The sequence below is a fragment of the Brassica napus genome, chromosome C7, assembly GCF_020379485.1.
Source record: "Brassica napus cultivar Da-Ae chromosome C7, Da-Ae, whole genome shotgun sequence".
Classification (NCBI taxonomy): domain Eukaryota; kingdom Viridiplantae; phylum Streptophyta; class Magnoliopsida; order Brassicales; family Brassicaceae; genus Brassica; species Brassica napus.
Genome location: NC_063450.1, coordinates 39,054,320 through 39,080,005, shown reverse-complemented (window position 1 = coordinate 39,080,005; position 25,686 = coordinate 39,054,320). Strand labels below are relative to the sequence as shown.

The 25,686-nt window shown below is 45.0% G+C and overlaps 2 protein-coding genes and 1 long non-coding RNA gene across 4 annotated transcripts; 1 reads left to right on the top strand and 2 right to left on the bottom strand.

Moving 5' to 3' along the window:
* Positions 1 to 64: 64 nt before the first annotated feature.
* LOC125589734 lies at positions 65 to 2,056 on the bottom strand. Its single transcript, XR_007325898.1, has 2 exons — positions 427 to 2,056; positions 65 to 355 (listed from the first exon to the last, which is right to left on the bottom strand). It is a non-coding gene; the product is annotated as an uncharacterized LOC125589734 (long non-coding RNA).
* Positions 2,057 to 18,602: 16,546 nt separating this feature from the next.
* On the top strand, positions 18,603 to 23,047 carry LOC106433632. The gene has a single exon (XM_048762081.1). The coding sequence runs from the start codon at positions 18,603 to 18,605 to the stop codon at positions 22,281 to 22,283; it is 3,681 nt and encodes a 1,226-aa protein (XP_048618038.1). The 3' UTR covers positions 22,284 to 23,047.
* Positions 23,048 to 23,124: 77 nt separating this feature from the next.
* Positions 23,125 to 25,026, bottom strand: LOC106433629. Of its 2 annotated transcripts, XM_048762082.1 has the most exons (4): positions 24,858 to 25,026; positions 24,210 to 24,781; positions 23,493 to 24,132; positions 23,125 to 23,411 (listed from the first exon to the last, which is right to left on the bottom strand). In XM_048762082.1, exons 2-4 carry the CDS (start codon positions 24,702 to 24,704, stop codon positions 23,314 to 23,316), a joined length of 1,233 nt encoding a protein of 410 aa, XP_048618039.1. In that variant the 5' UTR covers positions 24,705 to 24,781; positions 24,858 to 25,026; the 3' UTR covers positions 23,125 to 23,313. The 2 variants fall into 2 exon arrangements, with proteins under 2 accessions (XP_048618039.1, XP_048618040.1); XM_048762083.1 differs by lacking the exon at positions 24,858 to 25,026 and having other exon boundaries at positions 23,125 to 23,405; positions 24,210 to 24,708.
* Between the last annotated feature and the right edge of the window lie 660 nt (positions 25,027 to 25,686).

Here is a 25,686-nt window from a genome sequence, read left to right as displayed (position 1 = left end):
GTCTGATATATTAAATTTGGTATATAATAAACTGATTTACGAGTAAATTTTTTTTTTGTCGACATTTACGAATAAATTTTTATTTATAAATTAAACCCACTTTACAAATTGAAACTCATTTACAAACTAAACTAAGTCAAATTAATTACAACAAAAAAACTAAACCAAATTGACTTTTTTTAAAGAATTTAACCCAAAAAGAACTAAACCTAAAAAAAAAAAAGAATTGGTCATCGTCTTCTCCGCCGCTTCGTTGCTTCGAGTTGACGGTGCCACCATCTGCTGTCCATCTCCACCCTCGCCACCATATGCCGTCCTCCCACTTTGGTCACGCTCTCTCCCCCATCGCTAACTTCTAAATCGATAACAACATCAAAATCAATATCCTAAATGAAAAACAAAACTAAATCAGAGAGTGAGAGATACCTTCATCTTCTTCGTCTCTCTCCAGCATCGTATTCGTCTTCGTCCTCTCTAACTTGCTGGATCTTCTTCATCCTCTCTTCTCTTCTTTGTATGTGTGGTGGACGAAGAGCTTCGGTGGTGACAGCGACGAGCCTTTGGTGGTGGCGATGACAAACGAGCTACGGTGATGAGCTTTGGTGATGAACAAGCTTTGGTGAACAAGCTCGAGCAAGTAGTATGGTTAAAGAGAGAGTTATGAGAGAAAGAAGATCTGGAGCAACGTGATTGAGAATTTGAGATTCAGGAATGAAAGAGAGATGAGATCTTTGTGAAGAAAAGAGAGAGTGAGAGACACGAGGAAGAAACACAAAGTGATCTTGACCATTGGAACAAATTTAATCAATGGTCCAAAATTCTAGATAGCAATCCTTTAGCTAATTTGTCAACCAATGAAAAATTAGAAGAGTTTCTTTTTTCTTTTTTTTGTTTATCGTTTTAATTTTGGTCAAGATGTGCGCGGGGAAGGAAGAAAAATTTGGCGGAAGGATATAATTTTGGCCAAAGTTTTTTTTTTTTTTTTGCATATATAATGAATTAGATTCATGACCGGCTTTAATAAATTTTATGTAAAACATCCAATTAAATTATATATGACTTTACCATAATTGGCTTTGCTTAAATTATATTTATCGCTACGGAATTTAGAAAGATTGGAATAGATATTAATTATATATTTGTTTACATGAAAAAAATTTGAGTTTGTTTAAATAATATATTTGAAGTTTAAAAATATTGGATTCATGGTTTTATATCTAGGGTTTGAGTTTGGGGTTCAGAATATTAGATTAAGGTATGATTTATGTAGTATAGATTTAAAATGAGATTAGGTTTGATGTTTTAGATTTTGGGATTGGTATATAGAGTTTAGGTTTATAGTAGAGGGTTTGGATGAGAGGATGTGATCTGGGTAGTTTGATATCATTGGTCAAAGATAATTTTTTTTTTCTATTTTTTGTGTTCCTGCATAGAGAACATAAAAAAAAAACTAATTGCTGAAAAAAAATGTCAAATTAAGAACAAGAAAAGTTAAAAGTCATTGTGTAAAGGTTTAAGTGTATATACCTCACGATCCTCAAATGTCTTAAGTAGTTAGCTTTACCAACAATAGTTTATTTCTCCATTGGTTGGTCCACTGATTTCAACATGTTCATATTTACATCAAAATATAACCTAAACATAAAAAATAAATATATTTAGTGTATATATATATATATATATCTAAAATATATTACTATTCATATCGTTTGACGTTTGTATTTAAGAGTTCAATTCATGATCTAGGATAAATGGTTTTAGGGTATGTTTAGGGTTTAGAATAAGTTTAGGATCTATATTTCTCCAAATAGCCACAAATTACATTGTGGCTAAATACTTCAACAAATTATTTTGTGGTTAATAGTGGATTTTTTACGTCTACAAACTGTTTTGTGACTAATTGTGGCTAACTATCCTCAAAAAGCTATGAGTGTAGTTTGTAGCAAAATTAGCCACAAAAATCTACATAATAGCTACAAGTTTTGCTTTTTAAATACGGTGGCTATTTTTGTAGCTATTTGTAGCCGTAAAACTCTAGCCACAAATTTTTTGTGGCTCATTTGTGGTTATTTACGAGTTTTCTTGTAGTGTGGCCGCTAACTAACAGGTGAATGATAACGTGATAAGTTAACAGTCAACTATACATCTAACAGTCTAACATCAACATGATAAACGTAATAAGTTTGCGTGTTAGAGAGGATTAACCCGCTAAGTAACAGGTTTACGATACCGTAATAAGTTAACAGTCAACTATACATCTAACAATCTAACATCAACATAGTGGATTGAATTATTCGTTTCACAGGCGCATACATAATACGCAAACGTTTGCGTCAAAGATAAGATTTATCCGCTAACTATCAGATTTACGGAAACAAGGGAAGTTACCAGTCAAGTTTAACGCTGGATATCTAACACCCCTGAAATCGATTTGCTAGTATTGTTTCGTGTAAAGAGAACATGATTGGGAGCTAGCTTATCCTTTTCAGTTAACAACTAATCTATCTGTTAGTAGCTACTAACCGTTTTAGTACAATAAAACAATCTTATCAAATGCTTCGTATAGAGCGAGTTAACACATAAATAAGATGCCAACACATCATGTTACGGATTATTTGTTACCTGGCACTCGATATCTATGCTCTTGGCATGCCTGGGGATAAGACAATACTTGGTCGCCTCAGATGGTTTGTCGTGCGGCACTGCGTTGTCATCCTCCAAAGCTAACTCTTCATTCGGGTTCTCGCTCTCGCTCTCGGAATCCACAATAACAGTACGCTCGGACTGTGTGATTTCTTCCTTCAACTGAGGGATGGCGGCAAGAAGAACTAGTTGAATTGCATCAACGTAACCACGAATCGCAACAGACGCCTGCGATAATGCTATTTCATCCTTCGAAATAAGAGATGTAGCAAGCGTGTGGTATGAGGCTCTCCCCCAAGGGAATGCGAGGAACTCGTCTAGATCTCGAATCAGTTCAACATGCTCCGGGATGATGCGAGGTGTGTGTGAGGACGGGAATAGAATCGACGATGTGATTGCAAGGTAAGCAAACTTAATCCGCGCCTCTTTTCTCTTCACTGTGTCAACAGTGCAGAATTTCAACGAGCCAAGGAGTTTGTTCCAGTACAGCTTCTCTTTCAGAGGGTTTTTCCTCTTCTTAGTTGGTTCTGTGATCTTCCGGCAGTTTAGTCCGGTGACGATAGTAAACTCCCGGAGTGACATTCTAACAGGGCTTCCCGCAAATATGAACCAAACCTCGTATTTTTTGTTCACTTTCAGAAGCCTGACAACGACATATTGCCCAAACGCACCTGAAAACGGCGGGTTCTCCTCTATCGCGAGAATCTTTCCAAAAGTAGAATTTCTCAGAAACTCTAATTCTTCCAGTTCAAGAGCGTCGATAAGCAACTCGGTCCGCTTTAACTTGTGATACGAGTTGACACGCTCTCCAAGGGGTTCTTCGCCGGCGATGAACATTCTGGGGGGGGGAGCAAGATCCTCCATCTCAATGATTTGGGAGAAGAATTGGGACGATTGGGTAATTTAGGGTTTACTTGAGGAGGCTGAGAATGTATTGACCAAAATTATGTATATAGGAGACGAATGAGTGGTTGGGGATGTGTGAATAAATGCAACTGTTCGATGCTCGAAAACCACAGAGTAGCCTCACACTCTTTCAATTGCAGAATCTGTAAAGGCATGAAACCTTTATTTGTCCAATGGGTTGAAGACAGTCCTCAGACATTCAGCCACACGCGACCCAGGCCTATTGAGTGTAGATCGGCGTATGTGACAGGGGCAAAACCGACCAATACAAATATATTTCTAAACAAATGGTACATGACACATTACATTAGTAACTAGGTGCATTCTCACCAATTTCTGTTTTTATTATATGATGCTTAAATTTAGTCTAAATATCTATTATATTAAAATAGATCATGAACTATTGATAAATGTCATGTCTAACTATTTATTTCTTTATTAAGAACTATAATTTTAAAATATTTTAAATGTATTTTTTAACGATGGATAATTATGATATTACAACTATAAAAAAAAATATCTTTAAATATATTTATCCCATTAAATAATTCTACCTACAGCTAAATTTTTATTGAGTAACTTTCACTATAAACCTGCAAGTTACTCAATAAATATTTTTTATTGAGTAACTTTCAGATTATTTTAAGATTTTTATTGAGTAACTTTCAGATTATAACTTTCAGAACAAAAAGAAAATTTTATTGAGTAACTTTCAGATTATTTTAAGAAACCTGCAAAATATTCGTCAGTCTGAAATTATTTAAACAAATATGCTAACTCATTCATCAAATATTATTAGATTTTTTTTGGATCAGATCACTGATTAATAGCACATTTTTGGTTTAATTGAGATTTTAATTAACAGGGGTTTTCATTAAATCTTGACATGATTATATACGGATCGCCTGGTTTAAAAATTCGATTGGGTCAAATATGAAAACAATGCTTATATCTAAATTCGTGTATATATAAACAACATATGTAAGGGATTTAAATAATTTGTACAAATAGAATGCTTTATTAGCATCATGTAAATATATAGATACACTATTACTCGACTTTCAGTTTTAGTTTGGGTATTATTATTTTTTTTGTTCAAGAAATTTAGGAGCCCTTCGGATATTTACAAAGTTTGATTTGATTTTTTTTCGGTTATTTTGGTTTTTGGTTCAGTTCAGGTAGTAAGTTGAGAACCCGCCAATATCCAAGAAAATGGGTTTAATTTAGTTTCGATTTAATTTTCTGGAAAATTTTAGATAATATAGATAAAGGCATAAGATAATTCATGTTTTCAGTTTAAATATCATGTAAATCAGATTGTTTGAATAAAAATATTAGGCAATTCAGATAATTTTTAAGTTTTGGATAAAAATATTTGGGTAATTCAGTATTTCAGATAACTCAGCTTATAAATAGTATTTTAGGATATTTTTTATTTAGAAATTAAACATAATTAATATTTGTAAGTATATAATTTATATTTTAAATTATAAATTATATAGTTTCATTATGTTATTTATGTTTTCGGTTTGTTTTTTTTTTCAGGTTCGGTTTCGGTTTTTTGAGCTCCGAAAATATAGAATTCACTCAGTTATTTATGAATTCAATTTGATTTTGGTTTTGGTTTCGATTTTTCGGTTTTGGATCAATGTTTCCAGACCTATACACTATTTTGTATAGAAATTTATATTTAAAAAATATTTATTTTTAAAATAAATCTGCGTTTCGAAAGCACGGGTCAAATCCTAGTCTATCTCTATTTTCTTTTTGTCGAAAATAACATAGGATTTTAATAGCAACATAAGTACATAACATATGTGGACATTTAGGGGAGTGTATTGAATTTAGAATTTTAGAGTATTTTGGTTTTTCTTTAAAATCTTATGTTATTCAACTAATGATTTCTATTATTTTTTTCTAGTCATGTGTTATTGGATATGACATTTATCTAAAATCTCTTAAAATTGTGGGAACCAAAATTCACACCGTCGATTTTAATGAATAAGTATGGAGGAAAACCAAAAAACCCCGATTTTCCCGGAAGGTCCGAATTCTCTGCGTAATCACTTTCAGAGCGTAAAAATATAAATAGCAAGATAAAGATAAATAGTCGCTCGGGGCGTTTTATTAATGAAATAGTATGAATACAAGAATTCTCCGAGAGGAGTAGAGATATGCTAACTAGACAAAAGCAGAGCAGAAAGGCGGCAAAACGTTCTAAGCCTTGCCTTGCTAGTCTAACCACCTAAGTTCTAAGTTCCCTAAGCTAGCAGGAGTTCTCTAAGTCTAAATTCTCGGATCCCTTTTCTTCTGCTCCAGCTCTCCTTATATAGTTGTTTTAGGTCGGTGACCCATTTACTCATTTGCCTTTGGGTCCAAGTTTATCTCTTTTGGGAATATTCCATTTTTCGTCAATCTTTGTAGTTATCCTCGAATCTTGATATTTATCTTCGGAAACTTAACGTTTATCCTACTTCCGCGAGTTAGGATAAACCGTCATAACTCCCATTGGGCTCGGGTCCCTTCTAAAGCGTAGATCGGCCTCTAGACACGTTTAGATCCTCTCAGACCGTTTTTAGGCCTTCAGGATTTTCTACGATTTTAGTCGTAAAACTTCGAGAGTAACTCCGATCGAGACGAAACGAGAGGCATATGATCCAAAAGTTGGATATCACAACTATACGGAGGACACGAGAGTCGAAACGAGTCGGACTGGTCGGGATTGGATTTTCCTCGCCTGAGGGCGAGGTGAACCGGGCGCGGATCGTCCTCGCCCATGGGCGAGGTGACCGTGGTGCTGGTCGTCCTCGCCCATGGGCGAGGTGACCTTGGTGATGGTCGTCCTCGCCCATGGGCGAGGTGACCTTGGTGATGGTCGTCCTCGCCCATGGGCAAGGTGACCGTGGTGCTGGTCGTCCTCTCCCATGGGCGAGGTGACTGTGGTGCTGGTCGTGGGCGAGGTGACCGTGGTGTTGGTCGTCCTCGCCCATGGGTGAGGTGACCGTGGTGCTGGTCGTCCTCGCCCATGGGCGAAGTGACCTTGTGAGAACGGTCTGGCTCTCGGTTCTTGACCTGTCTCTTTTCCTACCGATCTTTCCGGAGACCCTTGTCCATAAGTATTTGTATTCTTCCGATCTTTCTTTCGAGAAGTCTTTCGTGAAAAATTTGCTAAAATGATAATCTTAGCCGTTGATTTCGAGATAACCATTTTCGACCCCAATAGTTAGCCCCCCAGCCTGCAAGACTCGGAGACGATTTTGCGGGCGAGTGAAGTGTTTTTAATCGGAATTTTTGGTAAAGAGTATGTTTTCTCGTAGATTGTCTTTTGAGATTATTTTACTGCGGAAATCCACGTCACCCTCATATCCTTATAAGTAGCAACTCATCAATTACCATTCTTCACGCATCTTATTCCTTCAAACTTTTCTCTCTTCATTCTCTCAAGCAAGAATGTCTTCCTCCCAAAACGAAAAGAAGAACTCCGACGTCGAGATGGGTGAGGCCAGCCCGGTTCTACCGATTCCGGCAATTCATGAAGCCATTCCGAATTTCGTTGCTGGATTCCTTTCTTTCAAAGACAGGCTATCCAGGCATAATGCCGAAAAGGAAACGAGTTGGACCTCTGCTGAAATGTCGGCTATCCCTTCCTCGTCTGCGCTGTCGATCTCAACCGAAGGAAACAAGTCTCAGAGCGATGCTGCACCCCTCGTAGGAACAGATACGGTAGCTGTGTAAGTCCCAGAGGTCTTGGCCCAACCTTCGGGCTCTACCACTACCCCGGTCCCGATTCCTGAGAAAGGACAAGTAATGGAGTCGATGCCTCCGCCTTTGGACAGGAAAGAGATCGTCTTAGGGCTTCCTGCGCCTAGTGCCACTCCGCTACCCAAAGGTCGCAAAAGGAATGGCGCTGCAACCGAGACCGCCAAGAAGAGGAGATATTCCAAAGGTGCGGAAGGAGAGCCTTCGGGGCCTTTACCGCAATATCGTGACAAGGTTCGTTTTCGAAAAACAAATTTTCTTGTAGGATACTTTGTTCTTCAATTATTCTGACTCTTATTTCTTTCGCAGTTCATATCGTTGATCGACGGGATGATCAGCGACTGTGGTTCGGAGGTGGAGCGTTTGACAGAGGGACTAGCAGAGTCGCGGGAGGCGTTGAAACGAATTGAGGCCACGCTGAAATCTACTGAGGACGCTCACGCTGCTGAGAGTTTGCAGCTGGAGTTTCAGGTCAGTGGTCACGAGCAGGATCTCGGAAAGCCGGCGAGTGCACTGTTTAGGATGAAGAAAGAGAAAAAAGCCAAGGCTTCTGAAGTCCGTCGTCTTCAGCGCCAAATCCAGAGTCAAGAGGAACCGAGGACTTGTGAGCCAGCGGGGACCGTTGTCCCGCGGGACGAGTTTCATGCCCGCCTAACGAGGATGGCTGTTCTCTTTGATTCCCTCGTGGCAGTTCGTAAGAAGGATCTGGCCCTGGCGAGCATCGAGAGAGGTCTAGGTGAGATCCAGTTACTCAAAGGCGAAGCGGTTCCGACTCTGGACTCTGAAGAGGCCTGGCTACTGTCTCATAAGGAGGAACTGATGGCCTCCGAAGGTGACTTCGATTCGATCCTCTCTCTCCTGAAATCTGAATGCACCCTCGCGCCGTTTTGGAAGAGACCGAAGGGCAAAGCCGTGCGGCCGAATAAGGCGAGGGCGATGCAGTCGAGAGAGGTGACGGTGAAGTGGCTGAAGGAGGTGATGTCGATGCGGTCCCGAGCTCCGATGAGGTTGAGGATGAAGGCGGTGCTCCGAGGAGTGCCTAGGGTAACGATCCTTTCGGGGATTTTCTTTGTTTTGTTTTGCCCTGTTCATGAGGCCGTAATTTGTATTTTCCGGGACTGGCTTCGAATCCCTGTCTTTGTTAGGGCTTTTTGTAAGATGCTTGGCTCAATCTATAAAATTTTTCGGTTGTTATAAATCGAGAGAACTTTTGTTTTTTGAAGTTAGAGGGCAGGGTGTGAGTCGTAGTCTCATTCCCCCCTCCCCCCGAATGATCACCGTATCCATCGTTTGTTGAGTACACGAGTTTATGTGCTTTTCTGCTTTTATGCGAAGGCTCGTGAAAACGTACAGATTTAAGTGAAGAGAAAAATTTTGGGATCTCATATCAGGGTGTTGATATTATGCCTTTGAGATGTCAAGATCCAGCAAGGCTGGATTTAGGGCAAGACCTAGGTTTACTTTCGGACTGAGGCTAAGCGATGACAAGTCGGCTTTCGTTTTGCCTGTTTGCGATTTTAACCTGATTCGTACCGATATAAAGTCCGCGAATTGTTATCGGCTTATACGACTTGTCTTGATACGAATCGAGCTACCTCTAATGGCCGTTTGGAGATGCTGACCAAAATTTCGGATTTCTTGTATAGCGTGCTATGGTATCCTTGTCAGATGTAAGAGAGCCTATCCTTTCGAGGGCGGCTGATGTCTGTTTAGGACGTTAGGGTTCGTTGGTTGTGGGAACTGAAATTCACACCGTCGAGTTTTGTTAATCGGAGGAAAGCCAAGTTAATCTAGTCTTCCCTGAAGGTCCCGGTTATCTGCTGGACCACGCACAACACAATCAATATGAAAGATTCGAAAGTAATAAATCGTAAAAGAGCGAAAAGAGAACAAATAGGTCTTATTTCCGAATTTGCGTTTGAGCATGAACAACAAGTAAGATCCTAGGCCACGAGAGCTGTCGGTATGTTCGCTTGTCTAGCAACCTAAGTTCTAACCTAGTCGAGTCGCAGCTAGATAGTAAAAACAGAAAAATGCCTAAATTGCTCTAAGTATTAAGTTTGCTCTTAGAATGCTCCTGCTTCTCTTCGTCTTAGGTCCTCCTTATATACTCCTCCTTAGGTCGGTTTACCTCTTCTCGGGCCAGATTTGTCGCGAAGCGGGCTTTTCCATATTTCCTTCTTCTTTGTGATTATCTTCAGAAATTTGACATTTATCTCTTCCCGCGGATACGATAAACCGTCATACCAGTTTTTCGGTTCAAGTTTTTTTGGGCCCAAATATGGGCCGTTGTCCGCAATTCGGACCCTCTTTGGGCCGTATCGAGACTTAAGCGTTTTTACGATTTACTCGCGAAGTAGCCGTTGGTATAGGCATGGTTCTTCCAACGGAATCCTGTTTCTTCGCATAGCCGAGGCAGTTGGTGTTAAGTTAACCATAACCTGCTCTACTACGAAGAATAGGAAAATGTTCAAGGGACATAACCTTCCCAACTTCCCGAATACTTTCGACGATGTTTTTAGACGGAACATTGGTGTCGTATCCACGGACCCGAAGACTGAGTTACGGAAACTTTGAACAAAAATGCATGGTTATGGGATGGGACCGGGTTTGGAATGGTCCATGGAGAATTGGCCGCGCTCGCCGGGCGAGCCGATACGTGGCACGATCGAGCTCGCCGGTGAGCCAACCGGCAACACGGCCATGCTCGCCGGGCGAGCTGGCCCGTGTCACGGCCAAGATCGCCGGCGACTCGACCGGCAACACGGCCATGCTCGTCGGGCGAGCTGGCTCGTGTCGCGGCCGAGCTCGCCGGCGAGTCGGCCGGCAACACGGCCATACTCGCCGGGCGAGCTGGCCCGTGTCACGGCTGAGTTTGCCGGCGACTCGACCGGAAACACGGCCGTGCTCGCCAGGCGATCCGTTTCGGCTGTTCATTTTCTCGGCTTTTGAAGTTTTGAACGAGATTCAGCTTTTCTAAGGACTTTCGGACATCGATTCCGTCGTGACCGATTTTGACCCCAACAGTTAGCCCCCCAGCTAGCTAGGATCCGTGGACCTGGGTGTTAGGTCCTAGCTTGCGGTATGGTCTGTTCTAGGTGGAATTTAGACGTAATCGTTTGTCGAAAGATTGAAGGTGAATAGTAAAAAGGAAAAAATCGTATATGTAAGGGAAGTAAGTTTTTCAAATTCTTTACTCACTTCTTCCCTTAAGAAAAGATTTCTCCAAGATCTCTCTTTGCTCAAAGAAATTGTCTTCAAGAAAAGGATCTTCAAAGAGGAATTCTTCCTCACACTCATCTTCGGGTGACTCTTCTGCCAATGAGGTGATCGCCCCGAAAGAAGAGTTTGAAGTTGAGGAAGAAGCAAAGGATGCGTACTACAAAACTCTTTGCGGCTCGCCTCCACCTTCGCAAGACATTCCGATTCCCAAGAGGTCCGTGAGGTCGCCAAACGCGCCCCTTACGCCGAGCATGGTCTCTCCCGACTACCTCACGACTCTCAGGGACTTTTACCAGATCCCAAGTGGAGTCGTATTTCAGATCCCGAGTGGCAACGAGAGTGCGAAGAACCCTCCGGAAGGTTTCTTTTCTTGCTATGAGGCCTTCCTGATGTATTGCCGTATGTGGTTTCCGATCCCTGGTACCATCGTCCGCGCGCTTCGCCACTTTGGGCTTTCGATCAGCCAGCTAAGCGTTCCGGCCTTGCAGCATTGGCTTGGCGTGTTGATCTTGATTTACGAGCAAGGAATGGACCTTAACCCTGGCGACTTCAAGGGATTTTGGTTTACGAGAGGAACGGGGATCGATGGCTCATACCGCATGGCGCCAAAGAAGGGTATGGCTATAATTCAGGGGCACACTTCACATCCTAAGGCATGGTTCGAGTGCTTTTTCTTTGTCCGGATAGATGGGGAGTCTGTCGAGGAGAGCTACCTCCACCTATTCCGTCGGGAGTGGAACTTCACCCGTGGTAATACGAATAGCTATATTTTCGTTTTGATACCTTGAAAACATGCGAAAATGATTTTTTTATTATCTTGCAGTGAACAGGATCCTTCCGCCGACTCCTACCGATCTTTTTGCCAAGTGAGATCTTCTCCGCAGCAGGCCGTTCTTCTGGAATTCCTTCACCGCCGAAAGGATTCGAAGAGCGGTGGAGCTCATCGATCTCGAGCCGTCTCTCAGCCTCTGGACGTTCCGTATGGCGTAGAACCGGTTATTGATGTCTTGCCTGCTCAGAGGCAGAGAATCAGGTCTCGGAAAGGCAAGGGAGTTGCCTCCGAGAACGTCTTGGGAAAACTTCCGCTGCCAGAATGGAACCCTGGTTTCTCCCCAGGGGAAAGGAGTGGAACCAGCGAGGTTCCCCTTCCCAGCGACTTTTTTGCCGTCCTCCTTCCCGGTTTTACTACTCATAAGTCGCTGGACGTAGAGTCGAGGAGGAAAGTAGTCGCCGAAGGCTCCAGCTTAATCAACGAGGTTTATCTTTTGAACTTTGATCTAAATTATATTTTTTTCTCTTTCAGATCTTAAGTTCGTGCAGGGGATGAGGGTGTTCAATGCGGCGCTCGACGGAAGTTTCCGGGAGTCGCGTATCTCTCACTTCAAAGCCGAGGAGGCTGAAAGGGAACTCTTTCGGTTTCGGAAGGAGGTTGAAGAACAGAGCCGGAGAAAGGCTGAGCTCCATTCTCGGGCCCTTGTCCATGCAGAGAGGAGAGGAAAGAGAGCGATTGTCGCCGAAATGAAGCGGATGGCTGCTTTGTTTGCCACCGAATTCGAGAGCTTTAAGGATGCTCAAAAATTCATTGGCGATTTTCGCGAGTGTTGTGGATCGGTTGCTACCCTCTATGAGTCGCAGAACGAGGACTTCTCTTTTCCTGCCGAGGTCGCCGAGATGTCGGGTCTTATAAACATGTGTGCCCATGCCGAATCCTTGGTTTCTCCGATCGAAGGAAGGGTCCGACAGCTTTGGGACTCCATCGAGGTCTCGGAGGACACGGCGGAAGCGGGAACCGGTGTCGGTGATGAAGGTGCCGGAGTCGCGGACGGAGAGGTGGATCAGCCCGTGAGCTCGTTCGGGATCTCCATGCCCGGGTTCCTTGACTTCGAGCTTTGAGGATTGTTGGAATTATTTCCCTTAGTTTTATTTCGAGGTTTGATGTATCTAGGCCGAGTGTGGCCGTATTTGATTTATGTGTGTTATGGCCTTGCGAGGCTATGTGAACTATGTGATTGAGACCAGCCGTTTGGTGGCTTTGGGTCCTAGCCATTTTTTGTAGCTTCTATATATATGACGAATGATTGACATTCTGTGCGTTTTAGTTTATACTTCTGCCAAGTGTGAGGGAAAGATACGAGTAGTCACTTCGTATCTTAACTCTTAGTTTATCGTCTTGTTCGTTTGCTCTTACTGAACGAGGGCGTTCGGAAACGTTTAGGAGTTTCGCGAAGTTTCGTGAGCGTATTAGATATAGACGATGGGACATGTTTTTAAGATCTCGTATCATGTCTTGAGATGTTAGTGGACCAGTAAGACTGGGTTTAGGGCAAGACCTAGGTTTACTGATCGGCTCTCGTTTTGCCTGTGGGCGATTTCCACCTGGTTCTTTCTGATTTAAAGTCCGCGACTTGGCGCCGGTTTATATGACTTGTATGGAACGAACCGAGCACTCTGCAGAGACCGTCTGGAGTGATGACCAAAATTTCAGATTTCTTGTATAGTGCGCTATGGTATCCTCGTCGGATGTAAGAGAACCTTTACATTTACGAAAGGTTAGACTACGAGTTCTTTTTTGAGAACGTTTTGGGTTTGTCCGTCGGGGCCAATCGACGGGCAATTTTTAGAGTCGCGGAAAGACCGTGTGTTTGGATAATATCTTTCGAAAATATTTATGACGTCTCATTTTTTCCGAAAGGTATATCCTTTGTAGTGAGAAAGTTACGATCTTCGTTTTTAGAGAAGATGTATTTGGTCTTGCTTGACCATTGATACGCAGTGATTGTTATTTAAGTTAGTTCCCATCCAAGGACTTCTTGAAAGGTATGCGTGTTTCGGACACCCTTGTCTTGGGTGTTTTCCAGGTTAATCTCCGATTGTTGTGGCTTATCGCAAGTGAATCGGGAGACCGTAATAAAATGAGTTTCATTGAAAAGGTTTCGAAAATATAGAGTACATGTGTGGATATTCCGAACTTTGTGGGAGTATACGAGTATACGTACCTACTACCCCCCCCCCCTTTTTTGGAGAGGGGGATAGCTGAACTTGTCAATAGGGCAAGCTGCCTACGTACCTCTTTCGAGGATCAAGCCATCTCGTAGTTCTGCTTTGTTGTTGCGGGTGTTCCTACTCGTTGGATAGGGCCGTTTCTGTTACTTCGGCCGTTGAGGCTTTAGTTAAATCGGCGGCCGTTTCGTGAGTCGAGTTTTCCGCTGGTAGGGCGATGGACTCCGGGATCGCGTTGCTGTCCGGAGCCGTTGCCTGGGCGAGTGATTCCAAACCGCTCTTTGTGGAACCTTCGGGAGTACTCTGAGTTTTCTTGACTCGCTTCGGGCTAACCGCAGGGGTGTTCCGAGTTTGTCGTAGCTTATGCTCGGCCAAAAAGCAGAGCCTAGATTGATTCTGGCATCCCCAGATTACTGCTGTTCCGTTTGGTGTTGGGAACTTGATGCTAAGGTGGTAAGTCGACAGTACCGCCTTCATTGCGTTGATCCATGGGGTTCCCATGATAACATTATAGATGGCCGGGTTATCGACTACGGCGAAGTCAACGATTTTCGTGACTTCCCTTGCCATGACCGGAAGTTTGATTGATCTGAGGGTCATTGATGTTGTGCCCGAAAAACCGGTCAGTGGTTTTGGTTCCGGGATGATTTCCCCGAGTTCGATGTTCATTCTCCGGAGAGTGTCGCGGAAAATGACGTTGACCGTGATGCCTGTGTCGATGAGGATTCTTCCCACTTCGAGGTCCCAAATCACCAAGTCGATGACCAGCGGGTCGCAGTGAGGTTTATCGAGTCCGACAGTTTCCTCCTCCTCGAAAACAATCGTATTGTTTGGAGCGTTGTCGGTCAGGGACCGAGTCGTCCAGTTAGAACTTGTTTCCACCTTTCTTCTGTAGGCCTTGATGGATGAAACAGAGTCGCAGTAGAATTACGATTCTCCAATGATCATGTTTATCCTCCGGCGGGTACTATTGTCTCCAAGGTCATCCTGCCTTCTTCCGCGTTTTTCGCCAGACTGATTTGAGCGTGCGTCCCTCTCGGGAGACTCTTTATCAGTCCTGGGAGGGCGGTCGGAATCCAGGATGAGGTCTTTTATGCTAGTGACCTTCGAGAGGTCGCCAGCGAGGAGTTTTGCGGCTTGCCTTGCGCCGAGAACTTTGCAGTTCGTAGTGGATTGACCTTTGGTCTAGTGGAACTCGCAGTAGGAGTTATCCTTATACTGGTTCCTGGACCAGTTGATTCCGGAGGTCTTCCCTTGTTCGGAATTGATAGCGTAGTTGTGCTCCCCCTGGATATCTTCTCCCTCGTGGTGGACATATTTGTCGTTTCGAGAGCTTTTCTTTTTCGTGGGCGTCTTCTGCGGGTGGTACTTCTGGGAGAGGATTTTCATCTCCTCTTCCATTACGATGAAGTCTGTTGCCTTATGACGAGCATCCTGATTCGTTCTCGGTTTTTCCAGGTATACCCATTGCCGAAATTTCGACCGGTACCAGAGAGTTTTCTTCAGAGCATCGATCGCCACTTTGTCGCTGATCCCGGTGACTCTTGCCATTACTAGCTTGAATCTGTTCATGAACTCGCGAAGTGGCTCGTCTTCTCTTTGAGACAGGCTCCAGAGATCGACGTCCGAGGTTTCTCTGTCCATGAACATGGAATACTGCTTGAGAAACTCTGAAGCAAGTTGGCGGAAACTTCCTATGGAATTTTGTTTTAGGCGAGAAAACCATTCGAGCGCGGCTCCTTTGAGGTTTTTGACGAAGAGGAGGCAGTAGCCAGCGTCTCGTTCGCGTTCCTTGAGTTTGCACCTCCCCATTGCGATCTGGATAGACTGCAGATGCGCTTTCGGGTCGGTGGTGCCTGTTGGACCCGAATATGACCCTCAGGTGAGGTACCGATAAGCGTGAGCTAGCATGTGGGTTGCAATAAGCCCATCATAACAAAGGGAGCTGAAAGCCGAGCTGACGACTGGACCTGGGAGACATCATAGAAGAGGTCACGACCGAAAGTGAGCTAACACCTTAAGAGACTCGGTCAAGAGGAGCCTAAAGCGAGTTCCGTAATTGAAGCCGAATATCTCGGAGAACAGTTGAAGGGTTGCCAACGAAACCTAGACTATATAAAGACGGAGAAGATAAAAGACAAGCCATCTCTTTTCCATATATCAACTTTTGTACTAGATTAAAAGCATTACGTATTCTTTAGTAATCATCTCAAGATACATTCCTTTGTATTCATCATCTTTCAACTCATCAATAAAATCATATTCATTCTTCAAGTTTATTTACGGGATTCAGCCCACGATTCTCATTCATCTCTCTTGACCTAACCTAAATCTAAGAAGTGAAACCTTGTCTCTCACAATTGGCGCCGTCTGTGGGGACAAATAATCGAATCCCTTTCTCTAAAGCTTAAAGGATGAATCCATTAGACGGAACGAATCCATCTAACCCCGATCAATCGAACCAGAGCAATAGCTCACCGAATCGCACTGCTCCGGGGGCAAATAACCCGAGAGCCTCCGGAGGGACCAACTCTGGGTCCTCAGCCCTCAATAACCCATCGCATCAATCCGCTCCGAACCAAACGGAAGATCAGCTTTCTGAGATCCGTCGGATGATGCTCCAGTTAGTGGACAAAGCTCAAGAGACCGAGCGAACGGTGCAACAGTTAGCCGAACGGCAGCAACAGTTCGAAGAGATAACCAGATCTCAATCCGCAACGACCCAACCGTCCGTCCACCAGGGAAGAGGAGTCACTTTCCATGAACGGTTAGCTGACCCTTCCTTCCCTAGAGAGCGCCTGAACTTCTCCCCTGATAGCCCAGGTGCAGAAGGGCAGGAACCTGCTTTCCAAACGCCTCGCGCTAGGACAGCTCCTGCGTTTACCCCTCCTATCACCAGCACCATGGGGAGCAATGTAGCTACAACTAGCTCCATGCCTGATCGAAACACCGGTGGGAGCACCCGTTTGCCTCCACCGCCACCTCCTTCCGGGTCTGGAGCAGGAACCAACATACCGTCCGGGGCCAGAACATCAGCTTCAGTGTTTCAAGCTAGGGTTTCAACCCCAAGCACAGACGAATACCAAAGGACGGATGCTGATCCTGCAGCTCTCCGCACTAACCTCGCTCGGAGCCTAAGGACCAATGAGCGACCTATTTCGCCAGCTAGCTGGGAAGACGACCGAGCTCGGTCTCACCAGGAACCTGCTCGCCGAGTATCTGATAATGACCCAAATGTCCTTCCCTTCGAGGGACCTGACGCAATTCGCAGGTACATGGAGCGAACCCACGCAGCTCTCCAGAAATTGGGAGCTCAAGTTCACAAGGTAACGAGCTCAGCTCCCGAAATCGAGAGCTTAATTGAGGAGACTCGTGGAACTCCGTTCACCGATAGAATTGCCAACTCTTACATAAGAGATACTCGAAAAATTAAGATTCCTGAATACGATGGGAACGCAGACCCAAAGGCCTATTTAAGAGCCTTCCGATTAGCTATCGTTAAAGCTCACTTCACAAAGGAAGAGTGTGATGCAGGATATTGCAGAACATTTGCCGAAAACCTGATCGGAACAGCTCTCGAATGGTTCTCCAGCCTCGAGCCGAACTCTATAGACAGTTTCGATCAATTGGCTAACGCCTTTATGAAGCAATATTCAACTCACATCCTGAAACAAGCGTCTGAGGCTGACCTCTGGAAGATCAGACAAGGACTGGGAGACTCACTGCGAGTCTACATCGAAAAGTTCAGAGCAGTAAGAACTAAACTCTCGAATCCCAACGATCAGGTAGCCATTGAGGCTCTTAGGAGAGGTCTCTGGTATAAATCAGGTTTCTTCTCGGAGCTAACGCTAAATCCCCCTCCAACTATCGATGACGCCCTCCATAAGGCCTCTAGATACATTACCTTGGAGGAGGAAATGGCAGCATTAGATAAGCTCCACAGAAAACCCCAGAGTCACCCGAAAGGCGAAGCCTCCGATGGAAAGGGACCTCACAAAAGAGGTAGCTCCCGAAATAATCAGACCCAGGGAGAACATTCTTACGTAGTCGAGGAAGACAAGGAAGAAAAACCTGTCGCCGCGACAGCTAAAGCCCCCTGGTCCAAAGGTTATGACGAGAGCAAACATTGCTCTTACCACGATCGAAAGGGACATTCAACCGAAGAATGTTGGGACCTCCAACGACAACTGGCTGCTAAATTCGCAGCCGGAGAAATAAAAGATGTGGACCTCAAAAAGCCACAACCTTATCAGAAGAGAGGTCCCAGAGATAGCTCTCCAAAACGCGAGAGGTCACCTGAAAAAGAAACAGACTCACCACCCCCAGCTCCCAAAAAGAGAGTCGATATGATCCTTGGAAAGTTTCCACAAGGAAAAAGCCTACAAATCGAGGCCCTCTTGAGTAAACCACCTCCCCAATCGAGCCCTGGCTCAAGGATCGATTACATCCTTGGAGGGTCCGATGTGTGTCAAGACTCCGTTAACTCTATTAAAAGTCACGTACGGAAAGCTGTGTCAAACACTCAGTCCAAACCGACCAAGCCTGAGTCTAACACTAAGATCTCTTTCTGGGAGAGTGAGACATTAGACCTCGATAGACCTCATGACGATGCCCTTGTCATAACATTAAATATAGCAGGGTACGAGGTACCTAAGCTCATGATCGACACCGGAAGCTCCGTCGATCTTATTTTCTACAACGCACTAAAGGGAATGGAAATAGACGACTACGAAATTGTCGACCAGAAATCCAACCTCGTAGGTTTCTCAGGTGAAACAGCCACCTCATTGGGAACAATTAAGCTCCCAATTATAGCTGGCGGAGTCATGAAAATGACCAACTTCATAGTTGTCGACAAACCATCCCCTTTCCACGCAATCCTCGGAAGGCCTTGGATTCATAAGATGAAAGCAGTAGCTTCAACTTATCACCAATGCGTGAAATTTCCAACAACCAACGGAATAGCTACCATACACGGTAGCCAAAAGATTTCAAGGATCTGTTACCTGGGAGGATTCGAGATCATAAAAGAATCCCCCCAATAGCAATTACAGATCCAGGAGAGTCGCGAAATGCAACGAAATATCCGAGGTCCCCCTAAGAACCTCACCGAAAAAGTTAGCATCGACGACTCAAATCCTGAGAAACAGGTGAGCATCGGATCCGAGCTACCTCTCGAAACCAAAAAGGAGCTCGTCGAATTCCTAAAACAGAATATCAAAACCTTTGCATGGACCACCAGCGACATGAAAGGCATAGATGCAAATGTCACCACTCATAAGCTCAATGTAGACCCTACTTTTAAACCGATCAAACAGAAACGTCGTAAGCTAGGTCTAGAAAAAGCCCAAGCTGTCAACGACGAGGTCGATCGACTAACAAAGGCCGGGTCCATCCGAGAGGTACAATACCCCGATTGGCTAGCTAACCCAGTGGTAGTAAAAAAGAAGAATGGGAAATGGAGAATCTGTGTAGACTTCACCGATTTAAACAAAGCCTGTCCTAAGGACAGCTTCCCGTTACCTCATATCGATCGTTTGGTCGAAGCAACGGCTGGACACCAGCTCTTGTCCTTTATGGATGCCTTTTCAGGATATAACCAGATTATGATGGATCCTGAGGATCAAGAGAAAACCGCATTCATAACTGAACGAGGAACCTATTGTTACAAGGTCATGCCGTTTGGTTTGAAAAACGCGGGAGCTACCTATCAAAGGTTAGTAAATAAAATGTTCGCTGGACAACTCGGAAAAACCATGGAAGTCTACATCGACGACATGTTAGTCAAATCCTCAAAGGGGGAGGACCACATCTCCCATCTAAGAGAATGTTTCGAAATCCTCAACAAATACGACATGAAGCTAAACCCAGCTAAGTGTACCTTCGGAGTACCTTCCGGCGAATTCCTAGGTTACCTCGTAACCGAAAGAGGCATCGAAGCCAACCCGAAACAAATAGCGACATTCCTGGAAATGCCATCACCTAAAACGACCAGAGAGGTACAAAGATTGACCGGACGGATCGCAGCACTAAATCGATTCATCTCCAGGTCCACCGATAAATGCCTTCCATTCTATAAACTTCTGAAAAATAATAAGAAGTTCTTATGGGATGAAAAGTGCGAAGAAGCCTTCAAACAGCTGAAGGCTTACCTCTCGGAACCTCCGATACTATCCAAACCTGTAGTAGGAGAACCACTGTACCTGTACCTCGCCGTGTCGGCAGCTGCAGTCAGCGGAGTGCTAGTACGAGAGGAACAAAACGAACAGAGACCTGTCTATTATACTAGCAAAAGCTTAATAGACGCCGAGACGAGATATCCCACCATGGAAAAACTAGCCCTAGCAGTCGTGACAGCTGCCAGGAAGCTGCGACCTTATTTCCAATCGCACTCGATCATCGTAATGACCTCACAACCATTACGGACGATTCTGCATAGCCCTAGCCAATCCGGACGATTAGCAAAATGGGCTATAGAGCTCAGCGAGTACGACATCGAGTACAGACCCCGAGCAGCAGCAAAAGCTCAGGTCCTCGCCGATTTCGTTATTGAGCTAGCATCCGAACATCTAGACCAGGAAACAGAGGTTCCGAAATGGAGCCTATACGTGGACGGAGCCTCGTCAAGGCAAGGCTCCGGTGTCGGTTTAAGACTAACCTCCTCAGCCGGAGAAACCATCGAACAATCCTATAGACTTGGATTTAACGCTTCCAACAACGAGGCCGAGTACGAAGCACTAATCGCTGGATTAAAGCTCGCCCTGAGCCTCGGAATTCGGGAGCTAAACGCCTACAGCGACTCGCAGCTGGTAGCTAGCCAGTTTCACGGGGAATACGAAACAAGGGACGAAAGAATGGGGGCATACCTCGAGGTCGTCCTAAACCTCACAAAGCAGTTTGACAAGTTCGAGCTAACGAGGATCCCACGAGGGGAGAACTCCTCAGCAGACGCGCTCGCCGCATTAGCTTCCACATCCGACCCTCTCGTAAAACGAATTATACCCGTGGAAGGAATCGAGAAGCCAAGTATCGACATAGCTACCAAGGCTGAGATGGATAGCAAACCAAAGGAAAAAATAGAGGATAACAGCCTCCCGACGGTAGCTACCCAAGTTTTCACGACATTCTGGTTCCCGAAAACTAGAACACGCAGCTTTAGAAAGCACACCTCCAGGAAAGCAACCCAGAACCCGGAAAACAACGACAAAAGTGAAGGTACTCACCGAAGTTCAGACTCCCTAGAGCCTAACTCTACGAGTACCTCCGGGGGCACCATCCAGACCTCGGAGCCACTTGTCTATAAAGTCCAAACAAGAAGCCGCACCGCTCTTAAAAACGCATCTAGGAACGCTACACAAACCACAGGGGATAACGAGGAAATTGGAGATATTCCTCAGAACCCAGAACCTACTCCAACGAATATCTCCGGGGGCACCACGGCACCAGGTCCCGAACAGGAATCTCCCTCCTCTCTTCACAACAAAGTTGTAGGGAGAGAAGACTGGAGAATACCGATCATGGATTACATCCTAGAGGGAAAAATTCCACCCAACAAGTGGGAGGCTCGAAAACTCAAAGCTTTAGCAGCAAGATACTGTATAATCGAGTCAGCCCTCCACAAACGAAGTGTCTCCGGACCTTACCTAAAATGCGTTCACGGCCTAGTAGCTATGAAACTCATGAAGGAAATGCACGACGGTTCCTGTGGAAACCATTCCGGAGGCAGAGCCTTAGCCATCCGAATAAAAAGACAAGGCTACTTCTGGCCTACCATTATCGCAGATTGTGAGGTCTACTCCTCATCGTGCGACAAATGCCAAAGGCATGCACCGATCATACACCAACCAGCGGAAAAGCTGTCTAACATATCAGCTCCCTACCCATTCATGAGGTGGTCTATGGACATTATAGGTCCATTAGTACCTTCAGGGAAAGGAAAGAAGTTACTAAACCTCCTGGTCCTAACCGACTACTTCACGAAATGGATTGAAGCTGAAGCTTTCCAACAAATAAACAGATTCGAGGTCGAAGGATTTGTTTGGAAAAACATCGTATGCAGGCATGGCGTCCCATACGAAATCGTAACCGACAATGGAGGACAGTTCATATCCCACGACTTCAAAAGTTTCTGCGATAAATGGAACATCCGCCTCACCTTCTCATCACCTCGGCGACCTCAAGGGAACGGACAGGCGGAGGCTGCCAACAAATCAGTTTTAGCAAACCTCAAGAAACGCCTAGGAGCCCAAAAGGAGCTTTGGTCGGAAAAACTACCCGAAGTACTATGGGCCTGCCGAACCACCCCACGAAAAGCTACAGAGGAAACTCCCTTCTCCTTAGCTTATGGGATGGAAGCTGTCGTCCCAGCAGAAACCACCGCAGGTAGCCTCAGACGGGAGCTCTGCACCTCAAATCCCGCAGCTAATAACCAGCTCCTGATGGATAGCCTCGACTTGATCGAGGAAAGACGAGACCAAGCCTTGCTTCGCATTCAAAATTATCAGCAAGCAATGGCACGACACTACAATTCCAAAGTAAGGCCCCGACAGTTCGCCGTAGGGGACCTAGTGCTTAGGAAAGTGTTCGAAGGAACAAAGGAACCGGGAGCTGGAAAGTTAGGAACCAACTGGGAAGGACCCTACCGAATTATCCACATAGTACGACCCGGAGTTTACAAACTCCAGAAGGTACGAACCGGGGTACCTGAAATCCGATCGTGGAATGCCACGAACCTCAAAAGATACTATCATTAGGTACCTAAAACCCCTGAACTACGTTTGGCTTGATCCCTTGACTGGGTACGTAGGCAACTCCGTCATGAGTGCAGCCCCAACCTCTTCTCACCAACCTCCTCACCTAAGCCAAAGGGGCAGGTGTTACCAAGAACACTTAGCCTAAAAATAGTTACTGTGTAAATAATCTGAATCATGTATTCTCTGATATCTGATATTAATAAAACGATTGATTCAGTTTCATAAACATCAAAGGTCTTAAAACCCTCCAAGAAAATTTAGGTCCCCCTAAATCGGGACCTAAGCTCAACAATCTCGAATACATTCAGGTCCCTGAAAACCTGAACCTAAGGTCTTAAAATCCTTAATACACCCAAAGGTCTTAAAATCCTTAACATAAACTAAGGTCTTAAAATCCTTAACAATCAGCAAGGTCCTAAAATCCTTAACAATCAACCAGGTCCTAAAATCCTAATCAAAACCAAAAGGTCTTGAAACCCTTATCAAAATCGAAAGGTCTTAAAATCCTAAAGAATCAGGAAAATCCCGAAATTCCTCAATTCCATCCGTTAAACTTCAAAGGCCTCGAAGTCCTTCGAATTAACTCAGGTCCCTATGAATCTAAATCCAGGTTCCTACGAACCTGAACAACCAGGTCCCAGAACCTTTCGAATCGGACTCAGGTCCCCGAGCTAAAATCAAGAACTTCTCTTTAAGGTTATCACGACCGAATATCCATTAAGCTAAATGCTTATCATAAATTAAGACTAAAGGTCCTAATCCGACTCAACGATGACAGCACACAACTCATCTGAGATTCGCAATCACTATGATTAAATGAAACGAGGTTAAGTTCAAAAACTTAAAACAGAAATAATAGCCACGATTTAAACATAAGAAAGGGTTTAAAAGCCTCCCCAGGCTATTGAAATCCAGCAAGTGTTAAGGTTTAAAGGCCTCCTCAGGCACTAAGTCATAATGCATAACGAAACAAAGCCCTTAGGCCGAAGTCTTAAAAACACAAAACATAAAGCTAAAAGAGCCGTAGCTCTCAATCTTCCTTCTCTTCCTGAATCGGATCACCAGCACCGGCAGGAACTCCCTCATCGACCACATTGCCATCACCTCCTATTGCTGCCTCGACTGGAGCTAAGTCAGGAGCCATCAAACCCAAATTAGAGCCATACTCCCCAGAAAAGGATGGATTAAACATGTTAATCTCGAAAGTACCTGAACTCTCCGAGATCTGGGGAAGAGGAAGCTTGCTGACCGAGAAGTCAGAGACTTGAGCCTTCTCATACGCAGTTGTCGCTTCTGGTAATAAGGCCACCAATTGGTTGTACTCCTCTTCAACGCTTTGGATCTTGTTGTTCAGCATATCCTTCAAGAGGTCGGCATTAGCTTGGAGCTCCTGAGCGTACACCAAGGCGTTGACCTCATCTTTCTTCCTAGCAAACTTCTCCTTAACACAGACCAGGATCTTGCCGTAAGCTTCGGCGACTTCTTTCTTCCCTTCCCTGACAGCCAGCTTGACTTCAGCTTCCTTGTTCTTCTGGCTATCCTGGGATGAGGCAATGAGCTCACGTACTTGATGCTCAGCTATCTTTCGAGCAGCCTCCAAATCATTGATCCTCCTGCTCTTCACCTGGATATCGAGCTTTTGACTCTCGATCTCTCCTTGCTGAGCATCGGCCTTCGAGCCTAGCCTCGTCACTTCGGCTTCGAGTTCAGAAATTCGAACCCGGGCTTGGTCAAGATCGGCTTTGGCTGCCTTAACCATCTCGGTAACCTCAGCAAGTTCACCAGCATTGGGGGCAGCACACAGAGCATTCTCAAACCTGAGCTGGGCCCTGTTAACAGCCCCAGCCAACTGCAATAAATCCAAAAAAAAAATATATATCATCGTCTCCAAAGAATGTAAACAAAGAACAGATAGAGATCACGTACCTGACCCATACAGTGGGCAATATCGAGATACTCATCTCGGTTAGTCAGGTCCTTGAGCGCTGGAAGGGGACATCCCACGCTCTTCAGGTGCCTCATTATCGCAGCTAGGCCCCAAGAGTCGTCCAGGATCGACCCAGGCTTCGAATGGGTAAAGCTCCACCCAACAGTCCCTCCTCTAGAGGACGAGGAAGAAGAACGGGTGGGAGCTCCGCCCTGATCGGTCCTGGGCCTCTTGTGTCTCGACGGCTCGACCTCAGAGGTACCCTTCGGAGCCTGGTAGTCAGCCTCCGGCACCTGGACCTCAGGGAGAGGAGCAGCATCCTGAGCTACAACCTCAGTTGGAGTAGTCTCGACAACAGGTTTGGATCCTCCGTCGTCCAAAACTTCCTTCATTGAGATAAGGAACGATCCTCCTTGGTTCCTGTCGCTTCCACGAGAAGCACTGGCAGCTTTAGAGGGGTTACCCCTAGAACGGAATGATGGTCGCAGAGTCATGTCACCTGGCTGAGACTTTTCAGTTCCCGAAGCACTAGCACCAGTTGAGATCGATACAACTGAATCGCCTGCCGAAACTGGAACAATGGAAATCCTTAAGTTTAAAAACTTCAAAGCGATAAAATCATTAAAAAGGTTCGAACAAGAACTTACTCTCAAGGTTCTCAGCAGGAATGGGATCTTGGAAAGAGGCGTTGTAGGTATCTGGGAATCTGGCTGCACTTATTCGAGAAGTGGTGTAGGCTACCCAGGTACAGGGACTCTGCTGCAACTTGCGGTATAGAGCCCTGGTGAGCTTGGTAGAGAGCTTCGGAGGATCTTCGATTTCTGCAAGTAAATCAGAGCAAAAAGGTTACTCGGCCATAAATGAATAAAACGGAAAAAGCATATCCCTAGAATTCCTAACCAGATGGATTAGTCCAAGTGACCCTAAGGTTCCGACCCACAGGAACCGTCGAAGGATCAACTTTAACGTAAAAATACTTCTTCCTCCAGTCATCATCACTACTAGAGAATCTGAAGATAACATGATTGGGACGACTAGGGAGGTAGTAGGTCCCGGTACCACCCTCCTTAGAGGCGCTTTCCTTCAGGGAAAAGAGGCTCATAAGTTCGGTAAGACCGACGCTAACCCCCTCCTCTTTGGACCTAGTGATAAAGCCGTTTATCACCCGGATAACCGAGGGACAGAGTTGGGAAAGGGCTAACTGATAATGATCTAGTAGATCAAGCAGTAGGGTCGGAAGAGGAAATCTCAAGTGAGACTTGGAGATGTACTTCTCATGGCAACAGAACCAACCCTCCGGAGCGGTCTCGGGGGTTTCGTCGGAATTACAGGCACGGCCAAGCTCCTTTTGGCCGAGAGCTTGAACCATGAGGTTAACCACGTCTTGATTTTTCAGCAACGAAGGCGAGTGAGGACTGCTCCCACTAGAATCGTCTTTCTTCTTCCGTTTAGAAACTCTGGTCGCGATTGCCTCCC

Excerpts from the sequence above, each read along its gene's own strand:
- LOC106433632 (XM_048762081.1), top strand. The coding sequence starts at position 18,603 with ATGCAACGAAATATCCGAGGTCCCCCTAAGAACCTCACCGAAAAAGTT.
- LOC106433629 (XM_048762082.1), bottom strand. The coding sequence starts at position 24,704 with ATGACTCTGCGACCATCATTCCGTTCTAGGGGTAACCCCTCTAAAGCT. Across the intron at positions 24,133-24,209 it reads TTGCCCACTGTATGGGTCAG|TTGGCTGGGGCTGTTAACAG; the intron begins GTACGTGATCTC and ends GATTTATTGCAG. Across the intron at positions 23,412-23,492 it reads CCAGATCTCGGAGAGTTCAG|CTCCAGTCGAGGCAGCAATA; the intron begins GTACTTTCGAGA and ends CTCCTGACTTAG.